This window comes from Mustela putorius, unplaced genomic scaffold (genome assembly GCF_011764305.1).
Source record: "Mustela putorius furo isolate JIRA1106 unplaced genomic scaffold, ASM1176430v1.1 tig00001069_pilon_pilon_pilon, whole genome shotgun sequence".
Classification (NCBI taxonomy): domain Eukaryota; kingdom Metazoa; phylum Chordata; class Mammalia; order Carnivora; family Mustelidae; genus Mustela; species Mustela putorius.
In genome coordinates, this window is record NW_025421558.1 from 1,929,444 (window position 1) to 1,948,591 (window position 19,148).

Consider the following 19,148-nt stretch of genomic DNA (forward strand, 5'->3'; position numbering starts at 1 on the left):
GAATGTAAAAGCTTCCAAAAGGCTTTAAGATTCCAAAATAACTTCATGCAAAGTGTCTTTGCAAAAGTCTAATGATCGTTTCTCGGCCTTTTGGCTAAGATCAAATGCAAAAGTCTAATGAAAAATTAAAGATGCAAAAGGTATCTGAAACAATACTTAGGACTTCTTCATTACATGCTCCTTGGAGTCCATCATCAAAACACCGGCCCAGAAATTGATGCCTCATTTGTAATCAACTGAGACATAAGGAGGAAAACCATTCTCATAGGTTTTGTGCAAATTCTTCAATATCCACTCAAATGTCCCCATATTTACCTACAAAGAAGAGTCCCTCATAATGCCCCTCCCCAGAGTTGATAAGACCCTGACAGATTTTTTTGGTAAACTGTTACATTATTCCCTTAAAAAGCCCAGGGGAAACTAAAATTAAAATGAATGAAAAACCTTGCCAAATCCTAATAGACAGTGGAGCCTAAAGTGGGGATCCTGAGAAAACTGGCAAAAGTCAGAAAAGGGTAAGAATTCTTACCAAGAGTCAGGTCTCCTGAACATCTGTCCGTAGTGTCCAGTTAAGAAAGGAAAATAAAACTTCACATTGTCCTTTCCTTTCCAAATTCATACCTGTTGGTTATTGATCATTTCTCTCCTAGAGACAACTATTGCCTTCCTGTTTCTTTTATGTCCTAAGAGCTTGACTTGGCTTTCTGCCTGTCTGGGACATGCAGGTTTCCATTTCTTTCTCTTGTCTATCTTTGCGCGTGACTTCGGATCTTGGGAAATTAGTATCTTTTACCCTCTTCAGGGACTGCTTTTCTATACAAGGAGTATTCAGTACTGCAAGAAATATTTTCCTGGATGAAAGGCGACAAGATATTTACAAGAATTTTTAAAGTAGTTTTGTGGCAAGAAGTTGACCAGATTGGAAGCTGATAATGAGACCCTGACAGAAATTATTTTAGATTGCCTGGCAAAAATGAAATGATGTATCCAGAGGGAAAGGAAAACATCTCAAGCATTTGTAGAAGGATTTACTAAAACATTCCAGAGAAAAACAGTTCTAAATCCATAGAAATCTTCTGATTTTCATCTTATCTGGAAATCCTCTCCTGACATATATTTTTAAAAAGCCAAATTGAAAATAATGAGGTTAGGTGGGTACATCAGCCCCTTGATATCATTTAGGCTGCAACCCAATTCTTTGAGGAATTAAAGCAACTACCCTTATTTCACAAATCTTGACAAAACCAAAATGCAGCTCTAGAAACAATTCAAAATCCACCTATTACCAATTTACTAATCCCCCAAACCTCATCTATTTATTACAAAAAGCTTGCAAATACTGTAAAAATTCTGGCCTCAGGAAATAGTTCTGGCCAGTTCTGGCATTCTTTCCCTGTGCCTTTGAGACTGGAAATATTCTACCTGGTGTTCTCCAGGAACTCTTTTCTAGTCATCTCTTAATACAAACTTCATGGAGGTAATTCTTATCAGAAGAAAAACAAGGAGTTGGGGAGTTTCTTTGGAACTTGGGCAAATGAAAAATCACATCTTCTCCACAAATAGTAATAAAAAGCTTTGACCATCTTAATACATAAACTTAACTTCTTCCATCTATCAGTAACACAATTAGATCTAACTTCTTTTATAACTACTGGATTTTGTATTATTGTGCTTGATTCATGGCAACATTTTAGAACAGAATCTATAAGATCTGTTTATATCTGTGTGTGTGTGTGTGTGCGTGTGTGTGTGTGTTAGATAGTATTGCCAAAATGATTTTGTAAAAGCGCTCTAATTGACTTAAAAAAATTAAATACTTAAATGAATTAAGTATTTATAAAATTCTCGAAAATATAATAGAAATTAACCCAAATGCTTTCTGGGTTCATGTGATCGGGAAAAGTATTCAGTATTAAAGCTAATTAAGTCTGATAGCTTAATTAAAATGTACATGTCTTTAGAATTATTAGCATTCAATAATGCAGACTTGCAAATTTTATTCTACCTGGGTTTATTAATTAAATAAGTCTACATTACCTCTGTTAAGAATTTTGTTAACAAGAAAAATAATTTGTATGATGAAATTTTCATAAGTTAAAAAACAAGTGAATTTAATAGATGTAACTGGAGTTAGAGTTTTCAGGTGAACTTTTCTTAATGTTTGAAGTTTTTATTTAAATTCTAGTTAGTTAACATATAGTGTAATATTATTTCGGGAGCAGAATTCAGGGATTCATTACTTATATATAACACCCAGTACTCATCACAACAAGTGCCCTCCTTCATACCCATTACCTATTTGCCCATTTCCTCTGCTCCCCTCCATTAACTTTCAGTTTGTTCTCTATCATTAAGAGTCTCTTATGGTTTGCTTCCTTCTCTCTCTTTCCCCCCTTCCCTTATGCTCACCTATTTTGTTTCTTAAGTTCCACATCTGAGTGAAATCATAGGTATTTGTCTTTCTCCGACTGACTTTTTTCCCTTAGCATAATGTTCTCTAGCTCCAGCCATGTCATTATAAATGACAAGGTTTCATTCTTTTTGATGATCAAGTAACATTCCATCACACACACACACACACACACACATCACATCTTCTTTATCCATTCTTTAATCAATGGACATTTGGACTTTTTCCATAGTTTGGCTATTGTTGATCACGCTCCTATAAACATTGGATGGCATTCACCCCTTTGAATCTGTATTTTTATATCCTTTAGTAAATAGCTAGCAGTGCAATTGCTGGATCATAAAGTAGTTCTATTTTTAAGTTTTTGAGGAACCTCCATACTGTTTTTCAGAATGACTGTACCAGCTTATATTCCCACCAACAGTGCAAGAAGATTTCCCTTTTCTGCATCCTTGCCAAAATCTGGGGTTTCCTGTGTTGTTGATTTTAGCCACTCTGACAGGTGAGAGGTGGTATCTCATCCTTGTTTTGATTTGTATTTCCCTGATGATGAGTGATATGGAGTATCTTTCCATGTGTCTGTTGGCCATCTCTATGTGTTCTGTGGAAGAATGTCTGTTCATGTTTTCTGACCATTTCTTAACTGGATTATTTGTTTTTTGGGTGTTGGTTTAGGTAAGTTTTTATATATTTTGGGTACTAACCCTTTATCAGAGATGTGAATTTGCATTTTCTCCCATTCTGTAGGTTGTCTTTTAGTTCTGTTGTTTCCTTTGCCTTTTTGAAAACAAAGATTTTATTTATTTATTTATTTATTTATTTATTTATTTAGGATAGTAGGAGGATGGGTGGATGGAGAGAAAGAGAGAGAGAGAAAGAATCTCAAGCAGATTCTACACTGAGCATGGAGACTGATGGGGGGACTCAATCTCACAATCCTGAGATCATGACCTGAGCCAAAATCAAGAGTCAGATGTTTAACCAACTAGGTCATCCATGTACCCCCCAAAGCTTTTTATCTTGGTGAAATCCCAGCAATTCATTTTTGCCTTTGTTTCCCTTGCCTCCAGAGACCTGTCTAGTAAGAAGTTGCTACGGATGATGTCAAAGAGGTTGCTGCCTGTGTTCTCTGGGATTTTGATGGTTCCCAGTCTCACATTTAGGTCTTTCATCCATTTTTGAATTTAATTTTGTGTATGATGTAAGAAAGTGGTCAGGTTTCATTCTTTTGCATGTGGCTGTCCAGTTTTCTCAACACCATTTGTTGAAGCGACTGTCTTTTTTCGACTGGATACTCTTTCCTTTTTTGTCAAAGATTAGTTGACCTTGTAGTTCTGGATCCATTTCTGGGTTTTTTATTCTGTTCCATGGATCTATGTATCTGTTTTTTGTGCCAGTACAATGGTGTCTTGATGACTACAGCTTTGTAATAGTATTCAAAGTCCAGAATTGTGGTACCGGCAGCTTTGTTTTTCTTTTTCAAGATTCTTTGGCTACTTAGGGTCTTTTGTGTTTCCATACACATTTTAGGACTGTTTGTTTTAACTCTGAAAAATGCTGATGATATTTAGGTGAACCTTTAATCAATAGTGGTATTTTATGGTATGTCTACTTAAATAGTCTCCTCACATCTTTCTGATAACTTAAAACTTTAGAGTTTTGCTAAGTGAAATGAAATGATGAATAATAACTCAATATCTAGATCATTTCCAGATAAAATACAGAAATTCTAATTACTGAACATGGGTTTACTTACTTTTTTTACTTCTTATGAACAAGAAACTTAAGATATTTGGGTTTATTAATAAACAAGTTGTATGCTCCATTGAAAAATTTACTATGAGGTAGAATATATTTCTATAAATTTTGAAATGCATTTATAAATTTGTCAAACCACGGAATGCTAGTATAAAAGACAGTTAACAATTGTTTGCTTTTTTATTTTCACTAGAAATTATGGTGATTAATGGTTAAAAATTCAATATATTCGAGCTACTAGAAACAATAAGGGAAATGACTCTGTTTGTAAGGAAACTAGGCTGTGTGTTTTTGGTAAAAGAAGGTATGAGAAATGGAGATGCATTTTTATTGAGGGAAAAGAAAGTAATCTTGTCCTAGAGTGAGTCTGATTATTTCAGAATAAGGAAGAGGAAGAGCAAAGAACAAAATTTAGACGTAAAAAACGAAGTTGTAGAAGGTTTATAGAAGGGAGTCTTGGGAAAGAAATTTTATGTGAGTCAAGCTGGCTCAGACTATAATAAATTTAAGTAAAAAAAAATTTAATATCAAAAGTACACAATATATGGGTAATGCTGACCTTGTAGAATGAGTTTGGAAGTTTTCCTTCCTCTTATATTTTTGGAATAGTTTGAGAAGAATAGATATTAATTCTCATTTAAATGTATCATAGAATTCACATGTGAAGTCACAGACTTTAGTTTGTTGGGAGTGTTTTGATTACAGATTTAATTTCATTGCCAGCAACTGGTCTGTTAAAATTTCCTATTTTTCTGATTCAGTTTTGGAAGATTATATATTTCTAGGAATTTATCCATTTCTTCTAGGTTGTCCAATTTTTCCAGTAATTTTTCATAATATTCTCCTATAATCTTTTATATCTCTGTGATGTCAGTTGTTATTTCTCTTTTTTCATTTCTGATTTTATTTGAGTCCTCTCTCTTTTTCTCTTAATATGTCTGGCAAAAGGTTTATCAATTTTGTCAATCTTTTCAAAGAACCAGCTCCAGGCTTCATTGATCTTTTCTGTTTATTTATTTTTCTTTTAGTCTCTAGTTCACTTATTTCTACTCTGATCTGCATTATTTCCTTTCTTCTACTAATGTTGGTCATTGTTCTTTTTCTAGTTCCTTTAGGGGTAAGGCTAAATTATTTGAGGTTTTTCTTGCTTCTTGAGGTATTGCTATAAACTTCCCTCTTAAAACTGCTATGGCTGCATCCCAAAGATTTTGGGCCATTGTAACTTCATTTTCATTTGTCTCCATTTATTTTTTGTATTTCCTCTTTGACTTCTTGATTAACTCATTTATTGTTTGGTATTATATTTTTAGCCTCAATGTAATTTCATTCTTTTCAGGATTTTTTTCTTGTACTTGACTCCTAGTTTCATATAGTTGTGGTCAGAAAGGATGCTTGATATGATTTCGATCTTCTTAAATTTATTGAGACATGTTTTGTGTCCTAACATGTGATCTGTCCTGGAGAATGTTCCATGTGCACTTGAAAAGAATGTGTATTCTGCTGTTTGGGTTTGAAATGTTCTGTACATATCTGTTAGTTCAAGCTGGTCTAATGTGTTTGTTGTTCAAATCCACCATTTCCTTGTTGATCTTCTGTCTGGGTGATCTATCCACCGATGTAAGTGGGGTACTAGAGTCCCCTACTCTTATTGTATTATGTCAATTTCTCTTTTTATGTCTGTTACTTTATTTATTTAGGTACTCTATGTTCAGTGCATAAATATTTATTTTATCCTCTTGTTGGATTGTTTCCTCTATCATTGTGTAATGATCTTCTTTGCCACTTACTACAGTCCCTTATAGTTTGATGGCTTTCTTTGGTGTTGTTTGGATTCCTTTCTCTTCATTTTTTAAATCAATTATAGGTTTTTTATTTGTGGTTACCATTACATTTATATATGATATCTTATGTACATAGCAGTTTATGTTGTTGATGGTTGCTTAAATTCAGACATATTCTAAAAGAAATATATTTCTACTGCCTTCCATATATAATGTATATGATTTCGTATTTTGCAGCTTTTTCATTTGTGTTTCCTTTGGCTAAATTTTGGAGATATAATCAATTTTGCTACTTCTCTGTTTTAATCTTCACACTGACTTTATAAGTGATTAATCTACTACCTATAATATATGTTTGCTTTTACCTGTGAAAGTCTTTCCTTTCAGAGTTTTCCTCTGGTTATGCCTTTTCTTTTCATTCAAGGAATTTCCTTCAACATTTCTCCTAAAGCTTGTATAATGGTGATAAACTTCTTAACTTTTGTTTGTCTGGGAAACACTTTATCTCTCCTTCTACTGTGAATGATAACTTTTCCAGGTAGTGTATTCTTAGTTGCAGGTTTTTTTCCTTTTATCACTTTGAATATATCATGCCACTCTCTTCTGGGCTGGGAAGTTTCTGCTGAAAAACCAGGTGAGAGCCTTATAGAATTTCCCTTGTATGTAACTATTTTCTTTTCTCTTGATGCTTTTAAAATCCCCTCTTTATCATTACTTTTGCCATTTTAATTATTATGTGTCTTGCTGTGTACTTCCTTATCTTACTAGAAGCTTCTGTGCTTTTTAGTTCAGGATGTCCGTTTTCTTCCCTAGATTTAGGAAGTTTTCAGCTATTATTTCTTCAATTAAATTTTCAGCTCCCCTTTCTCTTTTTTCCCTGAGATCCTTATAATGTGAGTAGTATCATGTTTGATATCGTTGGGTTTCCTTAACATATCCTTATTTTTACTATTCTTTTTATTCTTTAAAAAATTTTTCTGCTTGGTTGCTTTCCATTCTCTGTCCTCCAGATCACTGACCCATTCTTCTGTATCCTGTAATCTGTTGTTGATTCCCTGTAGTGTGTATATATATATTTTTTAAAATTTCAGTTATTGAATACTTCATTGCTGACTGGATCCTTTTTTATTTTCTATCTCTTGTTGAAGTGTTCATTGAGTTCATCTGCTCTTAAATCCAGTATCTTTATGACCATTAGTTTGAATTCTTTATTAGGCATATTGCTTATCTCATTTCATTTAGCTCTTTTGCTGTGATTGTGTCTTATTCTTTCATTTGGCCCATATTTCTCTGTCTCTTCATTTTGTCTAACATTGTGTGTTTCTATGTAGTAGGGAAGCCAACCACATCCCTGCTCTTGAAAGTAGTGGCCTTTGTAGAAGAGTTCCTGTAGCATACCCTGGTCACCAGAACCAGGTGATACAGGAGTGTCTCCTATGTGGGCTGTGTGCCCTGTGCTGTTGTGGCAGAAATGTGTCTGCCCTCAAAGAAGTAAGCTGCAAGGATCTGCTTTGTCTGCTATGGATGCACAGTGGAGGGTTTGTCCCTGTGCTGTTGAGGTGCCTGCCTGAGGCTGCCATGGGTTCATAAGTGGACAAGATCTGTATGTTCTCCTGATGCCAAAACCAGACAAAGACACTATAAAATAAAGCAAAACAAAACAAAAACCTATATCCCTATATCTCTGATGAACATGGATATAAAAATCCTTAACAACATGTTAGCAAACAGAATTCAACATTAAAGTTAAAATCATTCCCCACAATCAAGCAGGATTTACTCCAGGAATACAAGGATAGTTCAATATTTGCAAATCAATCAATGTGATATATCATATTATAAGAGAAAGGATAAAAACCATATAATCATCTCAATAGATGCAGAAAAAGCATCTGACAATATTCAACATTCATTTATGATAAAAACTCTGAAAAAAGTTCAGAGTTAGTTCATGAAACTAACATCATGAACAAGACAAAAAAAAAAAAAATCCATTCTCACCATTTCTACTCAACATAGTACCAGAAGCCCTGGCCATAGCAATGAGATGAGAAGAAGAAATAAAAAGCACTCAAATTGATAAGGAAGAATTACAATTGTCGCTATTTATAGATCACATGATGTTACATATAGGAAACCCTAAAGGCTCCACCAAAGAACTATTAGAACTGATAAACGAATTCAGCAAAGTTGCAGAAAGCAAAGTTAATATACAGAAAACTGGTGCATATCTATACATTAATAATGAAGTAGTAGAAAGAGAAATTAAGAAAATAATCCCATTTACAATTGTATCAAAAAAGAGCAAAATATTTAGGAATAAATTTAACCAAGGATGTGTAAGATCTGTACTCTGAAAACTATAAAGCACTGATGAAGGAAACCAGGGATGACACAACTGGAAAGGTATTCGATGCTCATGGATTAGAAGAATAAATATTGTTAAAATGTCTATACTACCCAAACTAATCTACAGATTCAACACAATCTCTATCAAAATATTAATAGCATTTTTTTACAGAACTAGTACAAATGAACTAAAAACTGTATGTAACCACAAAATACTACAAATCAAAGCAATGTTGAGAAAGAACAAAACTGTAGATATCACAATCCCAGATTTCACGCTATATTACAAGGCTGTAGTAATCAAACTAGTATGATATTGGCACAGAAATAGAGACATAGATCAATAGAACAGAATAGAGAGACTAGAAATAAACTTATGATCAATTAATCTATGATAAAGGAGGGAAAAATGTACAATGAGGAAAAGACAGTCTCTTCAATAAATGGTGTTGGGAAAACCAAACAGCTACATGCAAAAGAATAAAACCGGAACACATTCTTACACCACACACAAAAATGAACTGAAATGGATTAAAGACCTAAATGTGAGATAAACCCATAAAAATCCTTAAAGAGAGCACAGGCAGTAAAATCTCTGACATCTGCCATAGCACATTTTTCTAGGTATATCTCTCAGGTAAGGGGAACAAAAGCAAAAAATAAAAAATTGGAATTACACCAAAATAAAAAGTTTTATACACTCAATGAAACCAATAACAAAATGAAAAGGCAACCTACTAAATGGGAGAAGATATTTCCAAATTATCTTTAATAATGAGTTAATATTAAAAATATATAAGGAACTTAACTCAACACCAAAAAGCAAATAATCAAATTTAAAAATGTGCAGAGGATTTGAGTAGACATTTTTCCTAAGAAGATACACAGATGGACTACAGACACATGAAAGATGCTCAAAATCACTAGTCATCAAGGAAATGCAAATCAAAACAACGATGAGATATCTTACAACTGTCAGAAGGGCTAGAATCAAAAAGATAAGAAATGACAAGTGTTGGTGAGGATGTGGAGAAATAGGAACCCTCTTGCACCATTGGTGGGAATGTAAATTAGTGCAGCCACTGTGGAAAACAGTAAGGAGGTTCCTCATAATTAAAACCAGAAATGCCATATGTTCCAGTAATTCCACTACTGGGTATCAAAAAGATATATACACCCTTATGTTTATTGCATCATATTCATGATAATCAAGATTTGAAAGCAACCCAAGTGCCTATTTATAGATGAATGGATTATGAAGATAAAGAAGAATACACACACACACACACACACACACACACACACATCTAGGCCTTTAAAAAGGATTTCTGAGACCATATCATTTATGACAACATGGATGAAACTGGAGGGTAATATGCTAAGAAAAATATGTCAGAGAAATTAAAATATCATATGATTTCACTTCTAGAAAGTAAGAAAAAATATCTAAAAAACAAAACAAATGAACGGAGAAAGAAACAAAGAACAAATAAGCAAATAAACAAAAACTGAGACCCTTAAATACAGAAAACAAACTGGTAGTTGCAGAGAGGCAATGGGGAGGTTGGGTGAACTAGATGAAGGAGATTATGAGGAACTAAATTCCAATTATAGAATAAATAAACCTAGGAGATTAAGAATACAGCATAGGAAATGTTACATACATATTATCACAAACATTATTACAATAGTGTTGTAATAATGTTGTAGGGTGACAGGTGGTGAATAATACTTATTGTGGTGAGTGCTGAGTGATACATAGAATTGTTGAGTCAATATATTGTACCCTATAACTAATAGTATGTTAATCACACTTAAAAAAAAATACACTGGTATGAAGTTAGAATTTGGTTTCCTCTCTGTTAAAAAGACAAAGTTTTTTTGGATGACTGGTTTGCTCTTGATAAACAATAGTAATGGTTGTGTGTGTATGTGTTTTACCTTTGAAGTAATATGCCTAGAAAACAAAGATTCTGTTTTACCAAAATAATATTTTGTATTTAATGTTGTCTTTATCAAGTCCTTGATTATGTGAGAGAACTGAGTGCTTCTCTACTAAAAGAGCTAAGATTTTCTTAGAACTATTTAGCATTCTGTATTTGCCTTGTGAAGACTTATGACTCTGGTTACATGGATAACTACTTACTGTTTCACAGCAAACTATGATCCTATTTAGCCAAGTTTTTTTTTTTTTAAGATTTTATTTATTTATTTGACAGAAAGAGAGACACCGAGAGAGGAGACACAAGCAGGGGGAGTGGAGGGAGAAGCAGGCTTCCTGTCTAGCAGGGAGCCTGACATGGGGCTTGATCCTGAGAACCTGAGATCATGAGTTGAGCCGAGGGCAGACGCTGAACAACAGAGCCACCCAGGAGCCCCTGGCCAAGAATTAACCTTTTGATATTTTTGAGAAACTTTCTCTGAGTCAAATTTTAAATGGAGTCTTTTTGGCCATGAACCAACTTTTAAGATATTTTGAGAGGGTCCCTGGAATATTTCAAAAGATTTGTTCTTGGGACACCTGGGTGGCTCAGTCAGTTGAGCATCTGACTCTCGGTTGTGGGTCATGTTGTGATCTCAGGGTCATGAGACTGAGCCATGCATCAGGCTCCACACTCAGTGGGGAGTCTGCTTGGGGTTCTCCCTCTGCCCCTCCCCTTTCACCCTCTCTCACTCTCAAGTAAATAAATAGATCTTTGAAGAAAAAAAAAAAAGATTTGCCCTCTCTCCTTATTAGAAGAGAGATGTTGCACTAATTTGATACATTAAATCACATGGGAAACATTATGAAATAAGAAGTAATGTTAAGCCTTCTTTATATTATATGTGTACAGATACATATTATAAATGTTCTAGAAATTGTGTAAAATTCCTAGAAATTTGATACATCTTAATATCATGTTATCAGTATAATTCCAATTATTATTTTTTAAATGTTGTATGTTACAGAAATAACCAAATTTCCTTGTGAATTCCATGATAATGAACTCTCATTATACCTTTAACCATGGATAATGTTAAAGTCTTTAATTATTCACAGAGAGTTATTATTGTACTCTGATATTTTTGTAAGACTGAGGCTCAGAGGAAGTGCTTATCAAGTGTTCCTAACTACTGAGCTGAAGAAGGCTCTACCTATCATCTGGTTCTGTACAAACGCTGGAGATTTCCAAATCAAATTGACTAGGAAAAGAAATAGCCTATGTTGAGGTAGACTGTTTCCATCCAAGATACCACATCAAAGCTTCGTACTTTAACTAAACATGAAACTCTTCCTTCTCTTTCTTTCCTTTACCCTGGCATTGGTCTGGAAAGATAACACCATCATCTATATCTTCCAGGCCCTTGTTAAGGTGGGGTTAAGGTTTCAGACTGCTGGATTTGTCATCAAAGACTATGATGCTAAAGACCCTGTGACCAGTTTTTCTTCTATTCTTAATTGATCCCCACCACCACCACTTAGGAATCACTTACAAAGTCCAACTTTTATGGTCAGAATATCCATGTTTTGTTTTTCCTTTCTCTAGTTATGACTGTACTTTGTTCAGTTAAACACAAATGCAGATACAAATCATAGCACATTTGCCCCCCTACATTCTTCTGATTATCTGAATCAGATCAGCCCCAATCACAAAAAGATCTCACGAGCAGTCCCCATCTTTGCAAGGCCAAAGTTGTCCTGGATCATAGGATAGCCTTTTATTACCTTTTAGCTGAACAAGGAGATGTTTGTGCTGTGGCCACCACCACTTGCACCTGGATAGCATTTCTTGGGAAGTTGAAACTCAGATACACAAAACCACTGAATAAGCCACTTGGCTTTAGAAAGTGACTCCTTCAACCTGGCCTTTCTTTGACTTATTTTATTTTGATTGGTTTGCCTTGGGGATCCTGGCTCCAAAGTGCACACCAGAAAGTGGGGATTGTTCTGCTTATAATCATCACAGTAGTCTCCCCGGTGCACTGTATTATTTCAAAAGCTTGAAATGCATGTTCATAGCTGCTAAATGAGCAAATGGTCTTGCAAAGACTGGAACATTGAAAAAAGAATGAAGAGAATGAGCAACTTAAGAAATGTAAACCTGAATCTGTGACCTATGAATACCACAGAGATTCAACAAAAAGCATCATAACAGGGGTGCCTGGGTGGCTTAGTGGGTTAAGGCCTCTGCCTTCGGCTCAGATCACAGTCCCAGGGTCCTGGGATCGAGCCCCGCATCGGACTCTCTGCTCAGCGGGGAGCCTGCTTCCTCCTCTCTCTCTGCCTGCCTTTCTGCCTGCTTATGATCTCTTTCTGTCAAATAAATAAATAAAATATTAAAAAAAAAAAGACAACAGGTACGTAATGGAGTCACTTGTGCTAAACCCATATCACCAAACCAAGACTTACTTCCTAGGTTAATTCCAGTTTCAATCTCTCCCAGGAACAGAATCTTAAACTAGTCAATCACTAGCACTAGTGAGGTAATCTGCTTGACAGACCCCTGCTATCCCTTAAAGGAAGGTGACCCTGCCATAAAGAATCCACTCTTCAAGGGGGCGCCTGGGTGGCTCAGTTGGTTGGATGACTGCCTTCGGCTCAGGTCATGATCCTGTAGTCCCGGGATCGAGTCCCACATAGGGCTCCCAGCTCCATGCGGAGTCTGCTTCTCCCTCTGACCTTCTCCTCGCTCATGGTATCTCTCACTGCCTCTCTCTCAAATAAATAAATAAAATCTTAAAAAAAAAAAAGAATCCACTCTTCGCTAATAACTTCCTTGTGTTGCCCCCTTCTGCCTATACAAGTCTTTCATTTTGTACAGTTCTTCAAAGATCCTTCCTATCTGTAGAAGGGAAGCTGCCCAAATCATGAATTGTTGAATAAAGCCAATGAGACCTCTAAAATTTACTCATTTGAATTTTGTTTTCTTAATACCACTCAACTCAACCATAGACAATGTTAACAAATGTGCATGGCCATAGTTCAAAATTTCTGCTCTCAACCATTACACCCAAGTTGTGATAACTTGAATAATTGATTTAAAGCCATATTACTTAAAGCATTTTGGTTTCTTTCTCAGTCTTACCTTCACAAAGTTTACTGTTGAATAGTAAACTGATGGAATACAATTTGGGTCATTTGGTCCTGGACCAGATCTTTTAGGGACATTCCACCTGTAGGTGTTTATTTCTCCTGAAGATTAAATAAAATACAATACCTAGGTTAGTGCCTCGCATTGAAGGCAGTTAATAAATGTTCATTCATACATATGCTACAACAAATGAACTCCAGGTACCACATCTATGCATCCCCTGTGGCTGACCCAGGGATGTGACCTTGCAGAGGAGTCACAAATAAACTCACATACATTAGCAAGATAATCACATTGTAAAAGTCTCAAATGAAAGCCACATTTAAAGTGCTATCTCCTTGTGATGTGTACACACACACACACACACACACACACACACTGGAATACTATGCAGCCATCAAAGGAAATGAAATCTTGCCATTTGCAACAACGTGGATGGAGCTAGAGGGTAATATGTTGACTGAAATAAGTCAGTCAGAGAAAGACAATTATCATATGATCTCCCTGATATGAGGAATTTGAGAGGCAGAGTGGGGCGTTTGAGGGGTAGGGAAGGAAAAATTAACCAAGATGAGATCAGGAGGGAGACAAACCATAAGAGATTCTTTTTTAAAAAAATATTTTATTTATTTGATAAACAGAGATCACGAGTAGGCAGAGAGGCAGGCAGAGAGAGAGAAAGGGAAGCAGGCTCCCTGTTGAGCAGTGAGCCCGATGCGGGGCTCTATCCCAGGGCCCTGCGATCATGACCTAAGCGGAAGGCAGAGGCTTAACCCACTGAGCCACCCAGGCACCCCCATAAGAGACTCTTAATCTCACAAAATAAACTGAGGGTTGCTTGGGGGAGGGAGTTATGGAGAGGATGGTTGGGTTATGGACATTGCAGAGGGTATGTTTTATGGTGAGTGCTGTGTCGTGTGTAAACCTGACGATTCATAGACCTGTACCCCTGGGGCAAATAATACATTATATGTTAATAAAAATAATTAATCAAAAAAATAAATAAATAAAAATAGCTATCTCTTTTTGAACTGTTTAGGTCCCATCCCTCCCCATCTGGACATACAGCCTATACATGAGTGCAAGCCACGAGGCAAAACAAAAATGATGCTTGTATGTCACTCCTCCATATTTGCTGATTCACCGGTAGGTTAGCAATATAACCTTGGGTCTAGTTTTCATTACCTTTCATAATAGCCCCTCTGCCTTGTTAATTGCAAGAAAAACCACTGATATTTAGCGTCCTCAAAGCGAGTGGTTAAGGGGAGTGATTAAAGTTGGAATGATCCATTATTCACCCCACTGGGGAGCACAGTTCTAAACAAAAGAAGATGTTCAGGACATGTATGTCGAGTGGCAGCATGAAAAAGAAGAAGGAAAAGGAGAAGAAATTTGAGAGGGATTGCTTTGTTTATCTCATGAATGCCTGAATTAACCATTCTCCAACCTGTCTGGATTTTGTGCAAGAAATTAATTTCTTCCTCCTACCCACCCCCATCTCTGGGCTCTTCCAAGTCTTTCAACTTTGTCAGACAGAGACCCTTGTGGGGATTCTCTTCTTCCCTCTACCCCCATAACCCTATTAAGGACACTTAGAAGGCCAGTCAGCACAGAAGAACTATGTCCCTTACCAGTCCTCACCATCAGGGCATAGCAGCCTGTGAGGACTCACCCCAGCTGGCCCACAGCCCTGTCGGAGCCCTTCCCCAAGCCTGACTGGCACCCTTCTTCCCCCTCCTGAGTCACTTTTTGCCATCAAAAATGAATAACTTTAGTTGCTTTTTTGACCCAACTAAAACCAGTTCCCTCTTCATAAAAGTGAGACACCCAATACAGAAAATGTAGAAAGTACAAACAAGGTGAAGGTGTAGAATAAGCATCACCCTATTACTTAAAATACTATCTTAAAGATGCAACCATTATGAACATTTTGGTTTATTTCCTTTTTAACCTTTGTTCTATACCTGTATTTTGCTTAACATGATACTACAAGTTTTTCCTCATTAAAACCTTCTTAAACATCATTTAATGGCTGTGTAATAGTTCATCAGAGGGATAGTCCAAAATGTGTTTGCGTATCTCCCTATAGACAGACATTTAGAATATTCATGAGAGATTTCTTGAAGCAGCAAAAGACAGATTTAGGAATTGGGGGAAGTGTGGGGTGTGGAGCAGCAAGAGAGGTTGGAATTGTGGCCAGTGAAGATTTCTTTTCCTCAACCCCATCCTTATAGGAATATCTTGCTAATTTTTTCTCATGATGCATTAGATTGTTTTCTCTTCTTCCTTCTATGCATCTTTAACATTTTACAGGTTTATATGACCTTTATTGCAATTACTATAGTATTTAGTATTATATATATATATATATATATATATGAGAAGTAAAATGGAATATAATTCCCCTCTAATTATTCTTATGATTGCTCTCAATTTCATAACTGAAGGTCACAGAGGATCTTGACATTTACTACAACCACATTTCAACTGTGTAAATGTTACGGGAAGCTCTTTAAAGTGTGAGACCTTCTCTCCCTTCAGTATATATTTTAAAACCCAGGTAGAGTTCCACCTCTTTTAGAAATCTTTCCCTAACTACTACTTTATTTGCTCTGAATCAATCAATCAATCATCAATCAATCTTTATGGATTTTCCTTCTCTGAAACTTTTGTAAACATCCCCAGATACATTCTTGAAACTCTTCACCACTTAGAATTTCATTAGGCATAATCTGTATTACTACTAAAATGGTTCATCTTGTTTGTCTTTTTTTCTTCCGAATTCATTTTAAGCAACTCAAAAGAAACATATGGCTAAGAGCAGAGGTTCTAAGTCCAACAAACTGAGGTTTCACTGTTACTAATGTATGATCCGGTCAAGTTCTTTACCCCTCTGTTCTTCAGTCATCTGTTAAATGGACATAACAATATAATATTTCCCTCAATTGTAGGATGTGCATTTTTTACATTTTAACATAACTCAAATCAAGATGCATCTTTCGATCAGTGGCATGCTAAGGTCTAATTGACCATGTGTTCTTTTTTTTTTTTTTTTAGTAACAGATAAAAATAATGATGGATATTCTAATCAAAGGTATCAAAGTCAATGACATATGTTAGTGTGTACCTTGTTGGGCTATTATAAGGAAAATGAATTTTTTTTTTTAAAATATAGCGTAGCACCTGGCAAAAGATGACATTCAATATGTATCAGCTATTATTATGTCTTACTATGCATTTAGGTCCCTAATGGATGCCTAGAAACAGCATAACTACTTGGTCATTAGATGACTGATGATCCTGTATTAAGAGTGACTATGTGATGACTGAAACATGTTGGCATTAAGATGAGCCTTCCAAGAGCTTTCAAAGATCAGAAAAGTTCAGAAGAGAGTTGAGTCCAGTGTCCTTATCAGCATGGAGCAGATCTCCCATGTAACTTACCTGGCTTTGTGACAGATGCTTGGAGCTGCTTTCCGCTCTCCATGTCTGCAATACCTTGGGCTGAGATGGAGTAGGGCCGGTTGGCTTTGTTCTTAAATATGATCAGGATGGAGTCGCCCACCTCAGCATGAATCATTGGGCCTAAAGGCAAAGCACAAGCCTGTGAGCGTTATCGTTGCTCTTTTCAACACTGAAGGAATATATATGCAGTTAGTTTTTAGCAAAATAAAGCTAACCGTAGCTTCTTCCTTTAGAGGGCAATATATGTCATATGAAATACTCATGTAGGGTTTGGCAGTCGGATCAACCTGGGTTCAAATCCCGCTTCCTTCACTTATTTGAGAGACCTTGCTTAAGTGACCTGCCTGACTCAATTTCCTCATCCATGAAATGGGTTTAATATCACCTTTCTCATAAAGATATAGTAAGGATTAAATGAAATAATAAATTATTTCAGGGCACTGAAACACAGTAAGTGCTCAATAAATACAGAAATTTTTACTGCTGCAGAGACGGTCTCCAGGAAAAGCCATATCCACATGATATGGTGACTTTCCATTGTAATCCTTCTGTATGTAACCTTTGGCAAGTCCAAAATTGCTCATTATCTGGTAAGTGGATATATCAATAATAAAAACTATAATGAGAATCCAATGAAATATTGTATATGAAAGAGATTTGAAGGTAAGACCAAAATTGAAACACCTATGTACTGATTTATGATCAATACAATGATTTCACTCATGCATGTCCAACACCACTTGGATACCTTGATGAGACATGCTCTCTCCAGCAATCCCACGTGTACGCTTCTGTTGGAAGCAGCCAGCCTGCGTGCCAACAGAAATAGGCCCACACCCTTGCCAGAAAGGCATGTGCCTTCAATGCCCCTTGCCTATACTAGGGGCCTCTCTCGCACAAAAGCAGTTTTCTCAGCGCCTGCCCCACAGCCATACACACCAGCCTCTTCATGTGGCATCGCTTCAAGGACGATGTTAACAGAATCCCATTTTGGAATCACTTCAGACCTGATCCTATGGCCCTTGGGGATTTCTTTGCATCCTTGGGTGTCCCTAGGATTCAACTTTCATAGAGAGCTACGTTCACGGTAGGGGGTCTGACTGCACCCATCCACTCTTCACCAATTCAACCCATCATTTTAGTTGCTTTTCTGAGAAGACCACTAGAGTCCTAAATAAATCAGGAATTTTGTTGGACTATTTTTACCTTTGGGAGAAAACATTTAGTATGACTCAGGAAGTGTCTGAAAAAAACACTATTTTGTTTTTCATGCTAAAGCTAGAAAAGAAATGCATGTTTTTTAAACTGCGAAGTTGAGTATAGTTCCAGAGAGGGGAAAGTGTATGCATGATTTAAAATCATTATTTGTCATTAATTACTGCTTTCATTCCACATGGCCTGCTGTACTGGTGAGAGTGAATGTCTTCTGATTTGGGGCCTGATAGGTCACCGGGAGCCTAAGAAACAAAGGGCTGCCTGCCCTGTGCCCTTTGGAACTTCAGGGGCACAGGCCTGTCCCTGACCTGCAGAAAATGAGCAGTTGGGCCTCACGCTCTTCTGGGGGAAGCACTGCTGGGCTTGCCCCTGATGGTGTCACTGCTTTGTGTCATTTTACTGAGCAGACCCCAACTGGGACTTTTTGAGAGGCAACCTGCTCTTGTTGGCAGGACCAGTGAGCTTTTTTCCTGGAGCTCATTCGACATACACAGCTCCAAGGAAGAAATGTTATCACTGCAGCTGACTCTTCAGTGTCACAAACAAGCTCCCATGCCACTGTTGATAGACAGGGTGTGGAGAAGATGGGTGGGGCATGTAATAATTTATCAAGCTAGCTATCTCGGTGCCTTTTTTTAATATTAAGAAGTACTGTGGGGGTGCCTGGGTGGCTCAGTGGGTTAAAGCCTCTGCCTTCGGCTCAGGTCATGATCCCAGGGTCCTGGGATCAAGCCCTGCATCATGGTCTCTGCTCAGCGGGGAGCCTGCTTCCTCCTCTCTCTTTGCCTGCCTCTCTGTCTACTTGTGATCTCTGTCTGTCAATTAAATAAATAAATAAATCTTAAAAAAGAAAAAAGTACTGTGTAAAGCCATACTATTTATATGTCACCTTGTGCATTTAAAATTGAGAACAGAAAAAAAAGGGGGGGGGGAATGGATTTCAGAGACTCTTCTAGATTAGCCCTCAGCCAAAAGATCTCATCTTTGTGATGGGGTCAGGTTTGGCAACTCCCAGGTGAAAGCAGGGAAGAAGAACTCTTTGAGTTCTAATCACCAGGTCAGGCAGCCCAGGATTTCAGACAGGCCCAGGAGTTCCTG

General features: G+C 36.7%; 1 protein-coding gene across 1 annotated transcript in view; it reads right to left on the reverse strand.

Moving 5' to 3' along the window:
• HEPHL1 (hephaestin like 1) overlaps positions 1-19,148 on the reverse strand; it is an 88,255-nt gene that overhangs the window by 13,201 nt on the left and 55,906 nt on the right. The window contains exons 14-15 of the mRNA XM_004754506.3: positions 16,815-16,955; positions 13,365-13,471 (exon numbers count right to left, since the gene is read on the reverse strand). Of these exons, the coding sequence (XP_004754563.1) occupies positions 13,365-13,471; positions 16,815-16,955 (248 nt within the window). The remainder of the gene's footprint in view (positions 1-13,364; positions 13,472-16,814; positions 16,956-19,148) is intronic.